The following is a 20,746-nucleotide window of genomic DNA, read 5'->3' on the forward strand; positions in this document are numbered from 1 at the left end:
AAAGGGTGCATCGCCCTAAGTAGCGACTCCAAGGTAAGAGATACGGTGCATTTGAGGAACTGGAGTAAGTTCAGTATGAAGCTGAGGCTGGAGAGTAGGCAAGGGTCTAGTTAACTACTGCAGAAGCTTGAGCCTCTTAAACTGGTGTTTGGAAGCCATTCAAGGAGAAGAGAAATAGATATGTTTTAAAGAGAAGACTAGATTGGAGCAAAAGAGCAAAATCGTGTGTATAAAGACTAGTTAGAAAGTTCTTTAGGTAGCTCAGGTGGAGAAATGATGGTGGCTTGGACTGGGTGGGGATGGAGGGAGGAAACAGATGTTTGAAGGCTATTTAGCAGGTACATCCTGTAGGACTTGCTGACTTATTAGATTGGGGTGGGGGCGGGTGGGAGAGGAAGAAATCAGGAGTGGACCCTGCAATTTCCATTTGGTCAAGTGGTAGCAGGAGGAGAAACAAGGGCGGGGGAAAGACAGTGAGTCTGTTTTAGGCATATTTTATTCAAGATGATTGCTGGTTTTTCAAGCCAACATTTCCCTGTTTTCTAAACTTTATTCTTTAAAAGCTGTTATTTGTATATTTGTATGAATTGAATATTGCCTCCTATGTGCTACTGTTGTGCTCCATACAGACCTTATAATGCCTGTAAGCCTCCCATGTTACAAACTCCATGAGGACAGAGGTCATTTCTTGCATCCCCAGAGTTCAGAATAGTGCCTGGCACGTAGTTAGTATTTAGTAAATATTTGAACGAATACCACTTTATTTTGTTTCCTTACTTGTCAGTCACCTTGAAGATTAGCTCCTTTAAGGTGGGGGCCTCATGGTAGTTTTTGCATTTCCGGTGCCTGGTACAGAGCCTGACCTCCCAGTAAGGGCTCAATGAATGTTAACTGTTGCTTCTGTTATTATTCTATTCATCATCTGCCATTTAAACACATTTTTATTTTTGTTAAGTTTTAGTCCTGGATGTTACATAATGATAATTTAGGGTTTTGTTTTCAAGCGGGAGGGAGTCCTAATTTTAGATGGTTAGATTTAATTTCAAAGGCCAAAATCTTGTGTAATGCTGGCTGATGTAGACATTATTTTCTGTGCTTAATTTCAGATACATCTATCTGATGGGAATACAGGAAAGAAATGAGAAGCTGTTTTACAGAGTACTGCAAGATGACATCGAAAGTCTGATGCCCATTGTATATACACCAACAGTGGGTCTTGCCTGCACCCAGTATGGACACATCTTTAGAAGACCTAAGTAAGGCTTATTTTAAAAAATATATTTGCAAATGACTATAGTGTAAGAGAAACATCACTCCGTAACACCCATTACATTTCTGTTTTATGTGCTGCAGTCTTATCTCAACCACATTTCCCACCTCACGCAAAAGCTTAATTTGGATGAAAAGGGATTAATAAAAAGCTAACATGTTCATATCTTTTATTTTGTGGAAATAGCATCATTTATTCCTAACCTTATTTAAATTATTATGATTGTTAGAGGAATTGTGCATTTTGATACCAGAAATTAAAAAGAGGTATTCTTAATTCTGGTGGCATGTTCTCCAAAATAGTCATAAACGTTTTTGACAATCTGGCCAATTAAGAGATTGATTCTCATTTTTTATCAGCTTTAGTTTCTTTTGTTTGTTCTTTTTTTATGAACTTTCACAAATTTTAATTTCAAGTAGTTCTAGCACCTCTAGATATTTTAAGTGGAAAGGGTACTGGGATGAACATTGACTCAAGTCTTTGAATAGGTTAACTTGATCCCTCTGAATCTGTTTATCATAAAGTAGGGATACCGGTACCTTTCAAAGATCTGCCGAGAAGGTCCGATGAGGAAACTGATGTGATGGTTCTTTGTAAACTTATAAGTGTTATAGAAATGCTATTTTTACTGAGTTTGAGTTCTCTTGTCTGGTTCCTCTAACCTGTTATCATTTTCCACAATTCTCATATCTTTCCTATGTCCTGCTTACGTACTGATACAAACGTAGAAATTCCAACACCGTGCGGTAGCATTTATCTTCAGTCTCCTCCCATCTAGTCTAGTGGCTTTCAAACTGTAATGTGCATATGAAACATCTGTGGAACTTACTTAAAATGTTGATCCTTGCCAACTTTCCTCTCCTTCCTGTTCCCAAGATTCTGATGAAAAAGAGAAAGGTGTGGAGGTCCGGATTTTAATGAACACCGTCGGTGATGGTGTTGCAGGTATTCCCTGGAAGACACTTTGAGAACATTGTTCTGCCCTGTGTGCTGCCATCAGTTAATGTGGCTAAACATTTCTGCGACTTAACCCAGCTGTCTAGCTGTTTTGTAGTTTCTTTTTCACTCAGAATAGTGTTTCTCAATCTAGACTAAAGGACAAAGGGAAACAAAAAGACACTGATGCCTGGGCCCCAGCCACAGAGATTTTGACTCCTAGACCAGACTTGGGCCCAGGTGGTGCTGTTTCATAAAAGCTCCTGCTGTGATTCTGATGTGCACCGAGTTGAGAACGCACATGAAACATAAAGAGCATTTGGGTGAGGGCAGATGCTGTGTATCTTTTATGCAGTGGTTTTTTGTTTTGTGTTTTTATGTAGAGGATGGTCAGTAAGTCTTGGTTGGTTAATTGATCCAAGCTTTAGGCTGGTTAAATCAGAATCTCTGGGGGTAGGACCCTGGCATTTTTTAAAAGCTCATCGGATTCTGATACACAACTCTGGTTGATAAACTGTTTAAACTGATTTAGAAGAGTAATGCCAAAGTTAAGATACCAATGAGAAAATTAAGTATAAGAATCAGTGTGAAGGCCCTGGGTGCCTGTTGGCCCTCATCTCTATCTGACCTGCCTTCTAGAACCTCTGTTTCTCTTTTCTCTCTCCCTTCCTTCCTTTCTTCCTTTTTTGAAATCTGGATTACTTACCTCAATTGGATAACAATATACTGTGCTTAAAATAACTTTTCACATTTTCCTAATGCTTCAGGAGTATATCTGTTATGTAAAATTACTATAGTTTTCTTCTCTCGCCTCCTGCTCCTTCAGATTTCAATTTTTCAGTTTCAGTGAGTTTTAACAGTCTACTTAGCCTTAGCATGCTCTCCAGCATTGGTGGTTTATCTTTATATTGCTTTTTACTGGAGGTGCATTGAGTTTATTTGAACAAGAAGTGTGAATACATTTCTTCTTGGATAAAATGATCACATCATTTAATAAAAATCTTTGTTGCAGCTACTCTGTGAGCAATGCAATTAATTCAGTTTGAAGTGGTTGAAAATATTTGAAAATAAACCAGTGTGACTTAGCTAAATCTGCGTGGAAATTACACTGTGTCTTGATGTTTCATTAAAATATCTAAATATTCCAACTATGAACAAAAACTTCGGAAAAAAACAAAAAAACTGTTGTGAAATGCAAAGGTGTTTTTGTTCTGTTGCAGGGGATTATTTATTTCAATCTCAGACAGAGGTCATGTTAGATCAATTGTGGATAACTGGCCAGAAAATCATGTTAAGGTACTAATAGCACAACCTTCCTTTCACAATGTTTTTTTTTTCTTTCTATGTAAGTTAACTCTAAATTTCAAGAATGGTTTTTTTCTTTGTTGCTCTGATTTATTTCGCACTTACATACATGCAGATTTAGTGCTCTGAGTAAATCATGATACTAATAATTACAAAATGGGTTATTGGTGCAGAGTTTGGCCTGGGAAAGAAATGGAGCTGGTAAGGTGAGCCTGCTCACTTCAGTACCACTGGTGTGTCCTGCCTTCTCTATATTTCTTTTCTGTGTCAACTAGTAGTATTCTAGGTAAAGGAAATACATTAAAATGCCAGAAGAACTTTTATTCTGGTGGGTGATGGGGAGGATTCATTATGCTGCTTTTCTTATAAATCCAAGGTAGATTCAGATCCTTAAGCAAATATAAAACGCTTAGCGTTTCAAATTTAGCAAATATAAACATTTGTCAATCTGGCTGTCTTTCATAGAATAAAAACTAATGGCTTAAGATCTTTTGGTAGGCTTTAGTGTTTATTACAGGCAGTAGTCTTTCTTGCCTTTATTATGTATCATACTCACCAAAATGACTTTTGGTGAATTATTAGTTCTAATCTAGAGAAAATTTGGTCGTAAAATTAAACTCACAGTATCCTCTTAAAACCTTGTAGGTAGGTGTATTTTTTATTCTAGATTTTTTTTTCACCATTGCTAAGGTTTTTCTTGCTTGGCTTCAGATACTGTTGGAGTAGCATATTATTTCTAAACTCTTTCATTTTCTCTTATGGTTAACCTCTGTTAGAAGGGTGTTCACCTCTCCCCTATTCAGTCATGGTGAACATATTCAGTCGGAAGCATTCTGTTCCGAAACTGAACACAGAGGAAATTCAAATCGAGTTACTTCTCCTTTTTAAATCTAGATTCTAGAAATGCTAGAATCTTAAGTGTGCTTGGTTGGTTTACTTTGAAAGTTAGTTAAGAAACAATTTTGTTTTTAAAAGTGAGACTGAAAATATGTGAAGAGAATCTTATTTTTGTATTCTTTTGTTTTGTTTTTAATAGTAGCTTTTCTGAGATAAAATTCACATACAATGCAGTTCACCTGCTTAAAATGTAATTTCAGCCATTTATAGTATATTCACGGAGTTGTGCAACCATCATAATTTAGAACATTTTCATCATGGCCCCCCCATTCCCCCCCAAAACCCTGTATGCATTAGTAGTCACACCCCCTCCCCCAGCCCTAGTTAACCACTAATTTACTTTCTTTCTCTGTAGATTTACGTATTCATGTGAATGGAATAATATAATACGTGCTATTTTGTGGTGAAGACAGTCTTTTTAAAAATGCTTTTCTTTAGTGCTCCATTTTGGACAACCTTTAATTTATATATCTTTTGTGATTAAGGCTGTTGTGGTGACTGATGGAGAGAGAATTCTGGGTCTTGGAGATCTGGGTGTCTATGGAATGGGAATTCCAGTAGGAAAACTTTGTTTGTACACAGCTTGTGCGGGAATACGGCCTGATAGATGCCTGCCTGTGTGTATTGATGTAGGAACTGATAATCCAGTGAGTAAAATCATTTCCCCCCTTTGATCCTTCTCCCATAGTAAAAAAAAAAAAAAAGCTTTATCACATTCTTCTTTTGAAGATAATATAAGAAGAGAAAATTCTGTGATTAGATATTAGCCTTTGTCTTAAACTCCTTTTACTATTTATACAAATAGTAAATTAAACCTATTTATTAAAAGTTTTTTGAAGAATTAGTTTAAAAAATTAGTAATATTTTTATTTAACAATTTTTGATTCATAGAATATATTTAAACTGGTTATGTAACAAAATACTTTTATTTTTACGTTTGGTCTGTTTTATAGGCACTCTTAAAAGATCCATTTTACATGGGCTTATATCAGAAACGAGATCGATCACAACGTTATGATGATCTAATTGATGAATTTATGAAGGCCATTACTGACAGGTATTTTTTTTTAATGTTTTAATATATGAAAGCATCTTTGATTAAAAAACAAAAGAACCACAGTTTTGCTTTCCTTTGTCTCCTGTGACGATAAAGATAGAAGGAGATTAAATGTTTGAGAACTTTGGTTCCTTCCTGCCTGATGAGATGTGCTGAGACGTGATGATACCCTTTATGCCCTGCCTTGCTTTCCTGAGTTATCTGACATCTTGAGCACCCTGAAATCTTGAAGTCTTCACACACTGCTCCTAAATTACCCTCACTGTAGTTCTTTCAGCCCTTGGCATCCAGGCTCCCTCCACCATTCCAGAGAAGTTCTCGTGCAGCTTTCATATGTTAAATTTGCTGGCCATGTGGTCTTCTCTCTCCTCCTCTCTGCAGCATCTGACCAGGTTTACCACTTCCCCATCCTTGAAATTCTCTCTTTGAGACCACTGCAAGGCTCTCCTAACTTGGTCTTTGTCCCACTGATTTTCTTTCCTTCGCCATCTCCACTGCTGCTTCTTGCTCTTTTCTATTAAATGTGGATAAGTACATAGTTCTCTTCTCTTTGAGTCATGTAAGCTATAACCTTTATGCATGTGACTCCATGAAAACCCATCTCTGTAGTCCCCCCGACCGCCAGTGAGGCTTACAATTCCAACAGCTGAATCCTCCACTCGACATTTTGTTGCTCCTTCTTATTCATGTCCAAAACAACTCTTCCCTTTCTAAACTGCCTGTCTTCTGTATATCCAGCCTCTATTAATGGCCATTAACATGAACCCTATTGCCAAACCTTTGATTTTGGTTTAATCTTTGATTCTTCCTCCTCCTCCATCAACCCCATATAGTGTCATTCATCCCTCACATCCAGTTTGGTACTGCCCCTTAAATGCCTCAGAAATATATCTTCTCTTTTGCATTGCCACAGGCTTTCTGCACATCCTTATCTCTCTTGGATTCTTCAGAACCTTCCTCCAGTTTCTCTCCCCACCATTCCATATCCTCCGCACAACCAGATAAGCCTTTTTAAAACATGCACTTCATTTTATCATTCTTTTGCTTGAAATCTATCAGCAGTTTTCTATTGCCATAGGGTGAAGTCCAAACTCTTTTTGTGATCTAGCTCTGCCCTACCTTTTAGATTACTAGTACTTGGAAGTTTGTAAAAAATCAACTCCTTTTCAGAGTCAACGTTGATGTATCTAAAACTAAACTTTTCATCGTCCCAGAAATTGCTGTCTCCTCCCCTTCTCCTAATTTGCCTCCCTTGGACAATCAGGTAGTATCTTCTTAGTCATCCAGGCTGCCTTGGCATTTTAGCAACATTTCCCTTACTTTCCAGGAGGTCCTCATCAAGTTCTCTTCCTTCATTCTAATTTCGCCTAATTGTCCCTTTTACTTCCTGTGGCTTCTGCTTCAGATCTTCTTGTCCTCGCTCGTAGTAGCTTCATTGCTGTTTCTCTTGTCTTTCCCATCTCTCCTCATGCTGGTAGGTGCTACACATCACTGACAGGCTTATCCTTCATAGAGGGAGTCTTAGATGAAGTCTTTCCTTCTCTAAAGGCTTCAGTGATTTTACATCGGATACAGAAAGTCCCCATTCCCAGATTTTTCCGTCAAGATCCCCCCTTGTCTGGCTTCAACCTACCTAAACTACCTTTTCCTTTATCCTTTCATATAAGCCCTGAGATAAATAGCTAGACTGTTGAAAATTCAAGGTCAGTAAAATAAATCTTGTTTTTCTTTGTCCTGCTTTCACTTTTTGTTGTTCTTTTAGGGCCCAAGTTAAGTTCCATCTCCTTTCAAGTCTCCCCTTAACTTCACCTTGCCCAGATGATTGATATCTTTTTCTCAGTGCCAGTGAACTCACACAGCAATTAGTTTTTAACCTGTTATTTAATGTATGGTTTCCTGTGTTACAGTTTAACTGTGAATGTAATGAAAATACACATATAAAATACATACTTTTTGAGACTCAGACAAAAATCTCTTCCTTTTTAGGAAGTTATTTTGTGCTTATATGTGCTGGGCACCCTCCTAGACACTTGGAGATAGTTGTAGATTAATATCCCATAGGTCCATCAAGGTGCCACATTCATTTTAAGCATCCCGTAAATTTTTCTGAATGAGTAATTGATTTCTACATTTTGAGTCTAGGCTTTCACAGACTCTGAAAATTGCCAGATGTCCTTAAATGAACTAACATAGTACATTGTTTTTCAATGTGATCATAAGGAGTATTAGACAGGAAAGCTGTTTGAAACGATTATGGGTTTTGCTGTTTTTAGATATGGACAGAACACACTTATTCAGTTTGAAGACTTCGGAAATCATAATGCATTCAGGTTCTTGAGAAAATACCGAGAAAAATATTGTACCTTCAATGATGATATTCAAGGTAAAGCAAAAAGAAAACCTTAGATTTTTTATTCCTACTTTAAATTATTTTTAATATACCCACTTTTTTACTTTAAAATTTTTTATTTTTCTTATAGGAACAGCTGCAGTAGCCCTAGCAGGTCTGCTTGCAGCACAAAAAGTTATTGGTAAATCGATCTCAGAACACAAAATCTTATTTCTTGGAGCAGGAGAGGTAAGTTTCTATAAGCTTTTAGGATTTAAAACCAACACTCTCCTTTAGAATTGGAAAATGAGGTGTAATGAACTTATAATTTGGTTGGGATAGAGGGTATTAAATTCAAGATCTCAGTTGTGAAGTAGATAATTTAAAGTATGTTTGGAAAGAATATCACAAAGAATCGTGTTTTGTGTGGTTTGTAAGGGAAGAATAGACCCAGTGTTCCTCATAGCATATAATAGTCATAAATGAAGTAACTTAGCATTGCATCATACTGTAGTCTTTGTTTTTTAAATGTATGTTCTGTTGGACAGGCTGCACTTGGAATTGCAAATCTTATAGTTATGGCTATGGTAGAAAATGGCCTCTCAGAAGAAGAGGCACAAAAGAAAATTTGGATGGTTGACAAGTTTGGTTTATTATTTAAGGTAAAGTATTTTAAATTTTTTTGGGGGGGGGAGATTAGGTTCATTTATTTATTTGATTTTTAACAGGGGTACTAGGGATTGAACCCAGAACCTCATGCATGCTAAGCATGTGCCGCACCACTGAGCTATACCCTCCCTCAAGGTAAGGTATTTAAAACTTAGAGAAGCAGAAGAATGTGTTTATAATGATATTTTTAGGTTTTTTTTTTTCTAATATTATCACTTCTTAAGATCTTGTATCTCACTGGACTATCCAAATTGTATGATTTGGGGACCTTTCTAGTGTTCTCAACAGAAATCCTCCAGTCTCAAACTTTTGTCATTTATAAACAGCCTTGTTTCACATTCTAGTCATAGTCTCTATATTGGCACCAGACTTGTTCTTTCTTGCTTTGTTCTCTGACTCTTGACCCTTTTAAAGCCCAGTGGTTTTTAATGGGAACTCGAAGTTTCTAATTGTTAGCAGGACATCTGATATTTGAGCAGAAATTCTTTAACCCTTTGGAGATCATAATCCCCTGTAGCAATCTAATAGAACTCTTTGGACAGTTTCCCCAGAAAAAAAGGCACACATTGCTAAAGTCAATTCATGGATAATAAAGAGCTTCTATCCCAGATCAATCTGTATCCTTTGGACCTGCCTGCCTTCTAGCATTGATTGCTATTTTTGGTAGCTTAAGAAATACCTTATATCTTATACTGTGTAACACACCAAAATATAGGTAAACTGTTTCATGTTTGAACCTATTCAGTACACAGCCCTGTTGTATTTTTGTCATGTATATTGATATAGCAATACTTGTCATTTACATCTTTTGGAGCAAGTTTATGTCCAGTTCTGAAATCTTTTCTTCTTAATTAGTCCCAGTGTTGTATTAGTACAAAAAAAAAAAAATGAAGAAGTATGTGAGTGAAAAGTCTTGAATGCTTAAACATAATTTTTAAAAGTAGTTTAAAATGTAGCAGACATGGTGATAAGACTTTACAGGTATTATAGGATGTGGAGAAAAAGGAATCCTCCTAGCAATGTAAATTGGTGCAGCCTCTATGGAGGACAGTATGGAAGTTGCTTAAAAAACTAAAAAGAGAGTTACCATATGTTCCTGCAATCCCACTCCTGGGCATATATCCAGAGAGAACTAATTTGAGAAAATACATGCACCTCAGTATTCATAGCAGCACCATTTATAATAGCCAAGACATGTAAGCAACCTTGTCCATCAAAATATGGATAAAGAGGATGTGGTATATATATGCAGTGGAATACTACTCAGCCATGAAAAGGATGAAATAATGCCATTTGCAGCAACATGGATGGACCTAGAGGTTATCATACTAAAAGAAATCGATCAGACAGAGAAAGACAATTATCATATGATATCACTTATATGGAATCTAAAAAAAAAATGATACAAATGAACTTTGTTACAAAACAGAAATAGAGTCACAGATAGAGAAGACAAACTTATGGTTACCAGAGGGGGAAAGGGAGGGGGAGATAAATTAGGAGCTTGGGATTAACATATACACACCACTATATGTATAAAATAGATAAAAAACAGGGACCTACTGTATAGGACAGGGAACTATATTCAGTATCTTGTAATAACCCATAATGGAAAAGAATCTGAGAAAGAATAGAGAGATGTATAACTGAATCACCTTGCTGTACACCTGAAATTAACACAACATTGTAAATTAACTATACTTCAGTTTAAAAAAAGGCTTTGCAGATATTATCTCATTTAATCTTATCAAAAATCCTGTGAAATTTTACAAGTGAGGAAACTGAAGTTTTAAAAGGTCAGATCATTTTCCCAAGGTCATTAGCTTATAGGCAACGGAAGTAGGATTCACACCCAAGTGCCTGACTGTGAAGCCTGTGCTCTTTGTTTTGTTTTGTTTTTCATCTTTGATGGAGGTACTGGGGATTGAGCCCAGGACCTTATGCACGTTAGGCATGCACTCTACCACCGAGCCACACCCTCCCCCTTTGTTTTGTTTTTCAGATGAAAGCTTTTTAAAAAAATTATGGTAAAGTATACATAAAATTTGCCATTTTAACCATTTTTAAGTGTAAGTTCCATGGCATTAATCACATTCACATAGTTGTGCAACCATCATCACTGTCTATTTCCAGAACCATCTCATCATCCCAAACAGAAACTCTGTGCTCATTAAACAGTAACTCCCCAGTTCCCTCTTCCCCCAGCCCCTGGTAACCTCAGTTCTGTTTTCTGACTCTATGAATTCGCCTATTCCAGGTACCTCATCTAAGTGGAGTCATACAATATTTGTCCTTTTGTTTCTGGCTTATGTCACCTTGTGTAATATTTTCAAGATTGTCGATGTGGTAGTATGTGTCCCTTTATAAGGATGAATAATATTCCATTGTGTGTATGATATATCACATTTTGCTTATCAGTTGCTGGACATTTGGGTTGCTTTCACCTTTTGGGGATTGTGAATAATGCTTCTGTGAACACTGATCTGCAATATCTGTTTAAGTCTCTGCTCTCATTTCGCTTGGGTATAAACCTAGAAGGAGAATTGGTGAGGCCTCTGCTCTTAATCCTTCAACTGTGCTGCCTTCCAAAGCTGTAACTGCCATACTTGCTTGTATATAAGATGCAAGGATTATAAGACATTATACTTGGAAGGCTATGGGGGGATATATATTTTTACTAGTACACGGTTAGTTTGGTGCTTCTTTTTGTGATGTTGGTTTTCACAAATGTTTCGTGATTATTTATCATATTTGAACAAGTCCAGTCTTGAATACAAGTAAGAATCCCTGTTCATCTGTAAGTTCAGGGTATATTTTCCTTTTAGGATGAGTTTTAAGCTTCCTATCTCTCCTGTGGACCCAAAACAATGAACTCCTCATTGAGACTTTGAGAGTTTCCTATTGAAACTGTCACGGGAGAGCTGTGGTCTTCCTGGGAGCAAGCATATGAAGCCAGTGTTTTGAGAACCTGATCTGCTGAGCCTGTATTTCAGTCTTGTAATTAACTTTCCAGCCAAGTGATGTGTGCTGCCCTTCCCAGCCCCTGCTGGTTCTGACCTGGGGTTATTCTGGAGTTCTGATGAAAAAAGTTACCTCTGCAGGGGAGGTGGTCTTTTTTGCCAAAATAAGGTTATGGGTTTCTAAGTCTGGTTGGTTTTTGCATCAGCATGTTTTAGTCTGGTTTTTTTTGTTGTTGTTGTTTTGTTGTTTTTTTGTTTTGTTTTGTTTTGGTCTGTTTTTTAAGTTGTTGAGAAATTCTTCATTGTTCTAGTATGTCAGTGGTACCGTTCGCTCCTGCTCTTGCGACACTACTAAGGGTTTAAGTTTTAAAGTTTTTGACCTGGGATTTGAGGAGTACAGGTGTGTTCCTTCATTAAGCTATCTTGAACCAGAATTCCTCTTTCCTCTTGTTTCTGAACTCTTGGTAGTGTAAGTCCATGATTTCTATCTGTAACTCTTAAATCCTGAAAGCTCTGAAATCCCAGAGTTTCCTGAAATTCATTTGGTAACAAATCCGACAGACCTGAGCTTATCAGCAAAATTAAAGAGGATATTTTAATGTTCACCTTCTGTATTTAGTATGACTCTTCCTAAGGTTTGTTCAGTTGTGGAGTGCCCATTGGGAGGGTACTTTTGATATTATCATAATACATTTCTAAAATAAATTTTGAATTCCAAAATACATCTAGCCCAGGTTAGGGATTCTAGGCCTTTGTACCATATTTGAATTAGGAGGACTTCACAGCATAAATGAGTTTTGAGAGGGACTAGAAAGTTTCTGGTTATAATGGGATTTGACTTGATTTGTGTTTTATATTTGGGTTTATGTGCAATATGAAGATAGAATTGGAAAACATGGGTTGAAGAGAAAAGTAAATGAAAACAAAAAGACACTCCTATTATAGAAACAATATGTGGCTTATAGTGACATCTTTTCAATTATTCCTCATAAGCATTTACTAAAAACCTGTATTTTATCTAAAAATTCAGGGACGGAAAGCTAAAATAGACAGTCATCAGGAACCATTTGCTCACTTAGCCCCAGAGAGCATACCTGATACTTTTGAAGATGCAGTAAATATACTGAAGCCTTCAGCTATAATTGGTAAGTAAAGTTGCTCCATTACTTACCTGTGCATTGCCAGTCATAACTTCCATGCAGGATTACTAAAAACGAAATGACAGATTTTACCTAGCTTTCAGCATATAGGATGTTTTCTGTGATGGCTTTTTTTAATTGTCATATAGTTGATGTACAATATTATATATGTCACAGGTGTACAGTATAGTGATCCATAATTTTTAAAAGTTATACTCCATTTACAGTTATTGTAAAATCTTGGCTATATTCCCTGTGTTGTATGTGATAGCTTTTAGGTACAGTGTGTAAAGTCCTGTTAACGGATGTTGCTTGTACTTTTAACTTCTGGAAGCTGTGTGATTGGTCATGCTTTGCTTTTAGAGTTGGTTTGACTGGTGGGCTCAAAACCTGAAAAAGACCAAGGTTATTGGACAGACTGTACCAAGAAAATCCTATGCAGATTCAAAGATTTTCATTGGCAACAAAGCTGAAAGCTTTTGATATGTTTCAAGAGTCAGGCATTGCATAGCTGACGTTAGACTATGCAACTTGGCATTAAGTTCACAGCAGAAATTGTAAAAGTCTTTAAAAGAGGTACTATTTCATTTCCTTTGTAGCTGTAAGATTTGAATCTAATTTTTCTTGTAATTTTGCCTATTTCTTGGAGGAGCCCTAGGGAATGTTAAATAGTAAACTTACTGTAACAGTAAACTTCTAAGGTCAGGAAAAAGACGTTTGTATTAGCTTCTTCACTGATTACAACTCACCATTTTTTAAGAGTGAGAAATAATCTTAAAGATCGTCCAACCTATTTCTCTCAAAATTCACTATGGAAACCTAAGAACTTGGCAATTGACTCTGTCCCTGGAGGGTCAAGGAAACAAAAAGAAAAAAATGTTTAATTCTTTTAGAACTTAGGATTCCTAAGAATATGTACACGTACTTCCACATGAGGAAACTCTATAAATTCCTTTTTTACACGAGAAAAACAAGCACAGATCTGTTAAGCAATTTGCGCAAGATCTGTGAATATTTCATTTAGCTAGGAGTGACAGAGCAAGCACTGAAACACTGGTCTCCAGATCAGTATTTTTCTTCATTGCATACCAGTTTGTAAAATGGAATTAAAAATTATTTTAATAGTCAAAAATGTCTTCTTATTGGATGAACTGAATAAACACTCAGTTGAGGCACTGCATGGTCATCCCCAAATTCCCACCACTGACTTTTCTTCCTTAATGCTCTGCTTCCATACACTGCATACTTGGCCCCTGTTACAAGTTTTCTGATTTTCTGTTTACTTTGTGACTTTTCTCTCAACTATAAGCTGCCGGCATTATACTCATTTTTTATATCCTAATGGCCTAACAGAGTGTCTGAGACATTGTAGGAGCTTAATAAAAGATCACTAAACTGAACTGTATCAAGCAAGTGGATTGCTTTAGTCAAGAAGATCTTTTATCCCTCCTGAACTTCTTTAATTTTATAATGAGTACCATAGAGTTTTAACAGTTTAATATTTGAGATGCAAGTTTTAAATTTCTTTAAAAAATTTTTATTTGTGGTAAAATATGCATAACATAAAGTTTTCCATCATAACTGCTTGTAAGTGTACAGTTAGGCAGTGAGCGTTAAGTGCGTCCACATTGTTGTGCAGTCCCTAGGACTACCATTTCATTTTGCAAACCTGAAGCTTTGTGCCTGTGAGACAAGGTAGTCTTATTACTCTTTTTACTTCCCACAATTTACTATGTCTGCGGTAGACAATAAATATTTAAGTGAAAAATGTTAGCATTTTGTTGTTTTTCTTTTCAGATTTTAAGATTGTGTTCCTGCAGAGTTATCTCAGCAGTGTAAAACCTTATCTTTGCAATGGGCGTTTACCTTTGCCTTTGTTAGGTTAAATCTATTGTAGAAATGCTGTTGATGAGAATGTTGTAATGAAGCTGAAACCTGTAATGAAGCTCCTTTTTTCCCCCTTATTTAATACAGGAGTTGCAGGAGCTGGCCGACTTTTCACTCCTGATGTAATCAAAGCCATGGCTGATATCAATGAAAGGCCTATAATATTTGCATTAAGTAACCCTACAGCAAAGGCTGAGTGCACGGCTGAAGAAGCATATACGCTTACAGAGGTACTAGTCAATAATAGTATGAATTGGTTGTTTTGCCTCTATTAGCCTGTTGGTTATACAGTCTTTCCATGGTTGCTCTGGGATGATAGTGTGCATCTGTAGATCATCAAATTCTAATATAAATTACTGCTTGTATCGATTCTGGAAAGCAGTTACTTTATATATCCGTTTCAGCATCCTCATGCCTTTGTGCTATTGTGCATTTTAATTCTCTATTTTATTTAAAAAAATTTTTTTAATAGGGGGAGGTAATTTTAGGTTTATTTATCTGTTTAGTTTTTTTTTAAACAGAGGTACTGGGAATTGAACCAGTGCACTCTACTGCTGAGCTAAATAACCTCCCCTTCATTGTCTCTGTATGTTAAATCCCAAGAAACTTTATTGTTTTAAACAAAAATTATTCATTTAGATGTATCTACATTTTAATATTTTCTATTGCCATTCCATCCTTCATGCACGTCTGTGCTTCTGTTGAGGATTATATTCTTCTACCAGAAGAACTTTCCTCAAGTGTGAGTCTGATGGATTCTCTTGCTAATTTCCTTATTTTGTCTTCAGTTTGAAGGATATTTATGTTTTTACTGTGCATACTGTGCATGGAAGTAAAAGTTGGTAGATACTTTATTTCAGCAATCTGGATATATCATTCTGTTGTTTTCTGACTTCTGATTTCTTTCTGACACACATCATTTTGTCTTGAGTTTTAAGCAATTTTACTATTATAGACCTAGGTACAGTTTCCTTTGTATTTATTCTACCTGGGGATCTTAGAGCTCTTGAATCTGTGGCTTAGTGTCTTTTTTTTCTTTTTTCTTTCCCTTTTGGTCTCTTTTGGAAATCTCTCTAATTTGGACACATTCTCTCTCTTCTCTTGTCGGACTCTAATTATGTGAGTGTCAGTCTTTTTCACCATCTCATATACCTCTTACATGATTTTCTATATGTACCATCCTGTTTGCTCTCTGTTTCACTCTGGTGATTTTCTTTGGACTTATTTTCCAGTTTTCATATTCTCTTTTTAGCTGTGCTAATCTGTTGTTAGATTCTTAATTTTGTTGCATTTTTCATTTGTGGAATTTCTCTTTGATTCTTTTCATAATAATTTATTAATTTAGTGACATAGACATAAAATCACATATTATAAAAAAATCAACTTATAAATACTGCTTTCTCACCCTCACTTGTCATGAAATAATTGTTTTTACCTTCTTTAAATGTATCTTCACCATGAGAGGCCGTTTTTTCTTTTGAGGCATTTGACAGCTGTCTGGAACAAATTTTTACTTTCATCTGAATTGTTCAAAATTTTGAATTCTTTGACAGTGCCACTGGGTTATACCCCAGTTGCAAGTAATTGCTTATATACCATTATGATAGTTGTTTTTTTCCCCTCCTGTTCCTTGGGGATATATTTGGAATCTCCACAATGTAATCAATCACTTTCTGTATTGTTCTTACAAATGATCTTTAAGTGGCTCTAGGAAGTGACTTTTAAAGGCTTGTTCATAATGATATATAGCAGTAATAATTGCTAGGTCATGCCCTTGAGAATAATTAATAAATCTTATAAATGTTTTTATATTTAAAAAAATTTTTAATATGGAAAATTTCAAGCATATACAAAATCAGAAAGAACAGTATAATTGACTTCCATGTACCAGTACCCTGCTTCAGAAGTGACCAACTTACTGCCTATCTTGTTTCTTCTGCATCCTGCTCATTTTGGACTTCGGAGCTAGTCTCAGACATTGTCTCATTTTATTATGAATATTACAGTCTACCTCTCAAAAGTTAAAGATTCTTTTAAAAATATAATCACAGTATCATTATGACACCTCACAATTTTAACAATAATTTTTAAAACACTTGATTTTTTTGGATAGCTTGCAGTTCCCTGCTAAAGTTGTCTATCTTATCATTTACTTTCTTGAATATGTGAATCATAATTAATGTCTGATAATAACAAATATCTCACTCTTTGTGAGTCCATTTCTATTTTGTGTCTGTCTTTCCTCTTGATTATCCAGTTCTTGTCTTTTTGTAAGCCCAGTTTTACTTGTTTTTTGCTTCCTTATAGAATGCTAGATAGTGCGGATGAAGAATTACAACAATAATTTGAAGCTAGGGATGAAGTTTCCTTCCTCCAGGGGGGATCTGCCTTCCTCCCAGAGGCTGTTCGTCTGGGGTAGCTCCCCATTTAATTCATCAGGATGCCATCCCTGGAAGGCCTTGTCTGTTTCCACAGTTTACCTTGTCTCTTGGGTATGAATCAGAAGCCCTGGAGTATTTATCAGCCCCTCACCCCTAGTGGGCCCTGAACTTTACTTTTTCTCTGCCGTCATGAGACTCCTGGTAGCTTTGCTGCTCTGGCTCTCAGCCACAGATTTTGCTTTTGAGATCATTCACCTTGAGGGGGAAAGCTTCAAATGCTGGGCTCGAATATCTTGCTTTCCTCTTTTTTGGATCTTGACTATCTCCCACCTCCAGGCTCTCCCTATCTTGATAGCATTTAATATTTTTTAATATATTTGATCCGATTTTTCTCATTGGTAGCAGAGGGATAGCTGGTGTGAGACGACAACTGGAACACTGTTGCCAGAGCAGAACTCTCCCCCTGAACTTTCTGAACTCAGTATTCATGCTCTTGATGTATTTAGCATTATTTTTTCTATTGTTATAGATTTCATTTTGACACGTATATTCTCTCAAAATTCCTTTCGATTCTGTATCATTACTCTGTTAGCCAAAATACATTCTCTTTATTACTGGCTTCCAACAGTTACAATAATTACTGAAACTTCTAATAATTATTGAAATCTTTTCTTTTGAAATCATCCACAATGTCAGCATACAGATATATATATATTTTTAGATTAGTCTCTTTAGTACACTGCCTTCCTCTTACCAAAGAATGGTTTTACTTTTAGCTTGATTGCTTATCCTATTAACCAGTCTTTACTACTGAAAACTAGTGGTTATTGCCCCCCCAAGTTAAATCTTAGTCTTATATAATGACTGTTTGATAAATACACTCAGTGTATAATGGGCTTTGGCATTTCCAAAATATAAAACATTTAAATGTTTTGGGCAGTAGCACTGTATCAGTGGAAGACTGTTCAAATGTTTAAGGATTTTATTTTTTGAATAAATATTTCTGTAATAGATATACACTATTTGAATGAATAAAAATTCCCCAAGGAAATTAGTTTGACATACTGTATTTTATCAGTTCTAAGTTGCAGTTTTTTCCCACAATTTTTATAACTTTGAAATTATTATCTCTTAAAAATGATAAAGCATTGTGTCAGAGTTTAATTTTACATAATTTTTCCTTTAGTGTTACATAAAATAATGGTATAAATGTATGTATCTATACTTACCTCTAAATTTTTAGTCCCCTTTTGTGTTCGGTGGAGGGATGTCTTGATGTAACTCTAACACCCTATGCTGCTTCGTGAGAAGAATACTTTAAAAAAAAAAGTTTTCATATTTTAATGGAAAGTTCTTCATAGAATAAAGAATAGGCCAAGTTGGACTTCAGAATGTTATCATTAAGATCTGGCTACTTTACAGCTATAGATTGATTATGAAGGAAGAAGAAGAAGGAAAAAAAAGATGGCCTGGAATGAATTTCTGTTGAATCTTGCCATTCTAGAGAAGATGCCCACGATTGTTCTAAATCTCCACATTTACCGATGCCATGAGGACATAGCATTTTTCCCATAAAGAGCTTCACTGTATAATCCACTTTATAAATCTATTAAAATTTATGGTGGCCCCCAAATAATCTGCATTATTATATACATTATTATTGTGGTAACATGTATAGCATTAACCATGACCTAACCTTAATCTTCAAAGAAGCAAAATTTTTGTCACAAGTAAAGCTGTGCTTGGACAGGTTGAGAATGGCAATAGCTGCTGTAGAAAATGCTATAGCTGTCTGGAGCTGTGGGTCCAGGATAGCCATCTGGGCCCACCACTAGCATAGCTGACTTGCTTCTGCGCTTAAACCTTAGAGCATTTTGAAATTGCATGTCTTAGAAAAGCAATAATTACTATACATGGTAGATCTTCAGATTGTCCAAAGGGTCAATTTCTTGAGTTTCTTGATTTAAATTGAGACAATGGTAATCTCATAAGCCTTTTATGTGGGCCACATTAACTGAGTTAACACATATAAAGTACCTGGTGCAGAGCCAAAAACAGCTGAAGTACAGTAAATGACAGCTTATTTAATTTTTGATGTTTTCCCCTCATTCACAGATGTTTATAGCAATTTTATTATGAGAGATAGTATTTTTTGGCCACCTCCATTTTTCAGAGTTTTAAAGGAAATAGAAGTGTCACATTTGAAAAAGCTTATTAATGGACATTCTTCAACTTTATTTGAATGTATGCTATGCATAAAGCAATCCTCAGTCTAATAAGGATGTTAATGAAAGGATTATGTTATATAGTAAATTATGCCTGCTTGCAAATAATATATTGGTCGACTTTACTACAAGGTTTAATTTTTTTGAACTCATCTCAATTTTCTAGTCCACATAAAGTAACAAAATTGAGGTTATTTCATTTGTCAACAGGGAAGGTGTTTGTTTGCCAGTGGCAGTCCATTTGAGCCAGTGAAACTCAGTGATGGGCAAGTCTTTACACCAGGTCAAGGAAACAATGTATATATATTTCCAGGTAAATACCGTCATTCTTTATGTTATAGAGTAATCATTAATCACATTAAAATTCCTTATGAGATTCTTTAGCATTTAAGTGAACCACTGTATTTACTACAGGATTTTGGAATGAATGTACAGGAAAAGCCAGAGAATTCAGCAAAACCAACTTGCTCTATTTCCCCTGGAAACTTGTTTATTCATATTGCTCATTAAACTTGTTTTTATGCTAGAAATAAGTAGTACATGTTTCATACAAATGCACAAGGAACAGAATGTTAAAAAAATTGTTTAACCCTCTTTGTCTCCCCTTGGTATCTGCTTACCACACTTAATCAGCTGTAACCATTGTGGTTTCCTTTGAGTTTTTCTGATGGTTACCGTCATGACTGGCACACTTACTTCCCCTTATCTCCATCGTTCCAACTCCAGACTGCATGTGTGAACTTGTGAAATAAAAATACCTCCTGAACCTCCCTTCCTCTCTCTACCTCTCAATTTACATTAGTACCTTTAGTTTTCCTAGTAGTTACCTTTATCTCTATACAGTATAGTTAAAGAGCTTCCGCAAGCAATTTAAGACAGTTTTTTATTAGCTTACTGCAGTGAAGAAAAAATCTGGTATTTAACTATCTTATCCCTTCTTACTCCATCTCTCAATTATGGTTGGTCAGTATTTCTACATCTGTATTTCTACATTGTAGAGAAGTTTTTGAAACTTACATTGTGTTCTGCTGTTTTCCATGTTTTGACTATGGATTGATTCTGAAATTACATGGTTATATTTTATTGATGTCTAAACAAGAGTGTGGTTTGATAAATACAGCAGAATATGTAATTCTGTATCACAGATTTTTGACACTCAGAGTCTTTTAAGTGTCAGGTATAATGAAGCCTCCTTTAATTTCTCGCCAGCTTTCTTCCCTTCATCCTGACCCTGCTCCACAGCAAACCATTTCCGTGGAGCTTCTTCTGTTCCCACGTACGCTGTTCCTCTCTGTCTTGGTCTCATTTTTCCGGAATACATCTCTAATACATTTTTTACAAAGCATGGATGATAACTGAGTTTTTAATGTATCTGAAAATGTCTTTATTTTGTTCTCTCACTGATAGTTTGGTTGGGTAGAGATTTGTAGATTCAAAGTCATTTTCCTCAGACCTTTGAAAACATTTCTCCATTCACTTTTAGCTCCCAGTACTGCTGATGAGAAATCTGAAGTCAGTGAGATTCTCACTCCTTCATACATACAAGCTGTTTCTCCCTAAACGTGCTTAAATGTTCTCTTTATCCTTAGATTTCTGAAAGATTAGTGGGATGCATCCAGGTATGGGCTTTATTTCCCCTTATCACGCGTGCCTGTGGGTGGGCCAATTTACCGTATCTTCTTTTCCAAAGG

The 20,746-nt window shown here is 35.9% G+C and overlaps 1 protein-coding gene across 1 annotated transcript in view; it reads left to right on the forward strand.

Annotated features, from left to right (window-relative positions):
* Positions 1–20,746, forward strand: part of ME2 (malic enzyme 2) — a 48,684-nt gene that overhangs the window by 16,796 nt on the left and 11,142 nt on the right. Inside the window, exons 4-13 of the mRNA XM_074355479.1 lie at positions 1,107–1,256; positions 3,427–3,502; positions 4,894–5,055; positions 5,362–5,465; positions 7,739–7,848; positions 7,946–8,043; positions 8,343–8,456; positions 12,454–12,568; positions 14,537–14,679; positions 19,266–19,368. Coding sequence (XP_074211580.1) covers positions 1,107–1,256; positions 3,427–3,502; positions 4,894–5,055; positions 5,362–5,465; positions 7,739–7,848; positions 7,946–8,043; positions 8,343–8,456; positions 12,454–12,568; positions 14,537–14,679; positions 19,266–19,368 — 1,175 coding nt within the window. The remainder of the gene's footprint in view (positions 1–1,106; positions 1,257–3,426; positions 3,503–4,893; positions 5,056–5,361; positions 5,466–7,738; positions 7,849–7,945; positions 8,044–8,342; positions 8,457–12,453; positions 12,569–14,536; positions 14,680–19,265; positions 19,369–20,746) is intronic.

The sequence above is a fragment of the Camelus bactrianus genome, chromosome 30 (genome assembly GCF_048773025.1).
Source record: "Camelus bactrianus isolate YW-2024 breed Bactrian camel chromosome 30, ASM4877302v1, whole genome shotgun sequence".
In the NCBI taxonomy this organism is placed as follows: domain Eukaryota; kingdom Metazoa; phylum Chordata; class Mammalia; order Artiodactyla; family Camelidae; genus Camelus; species Camelus bactrianus.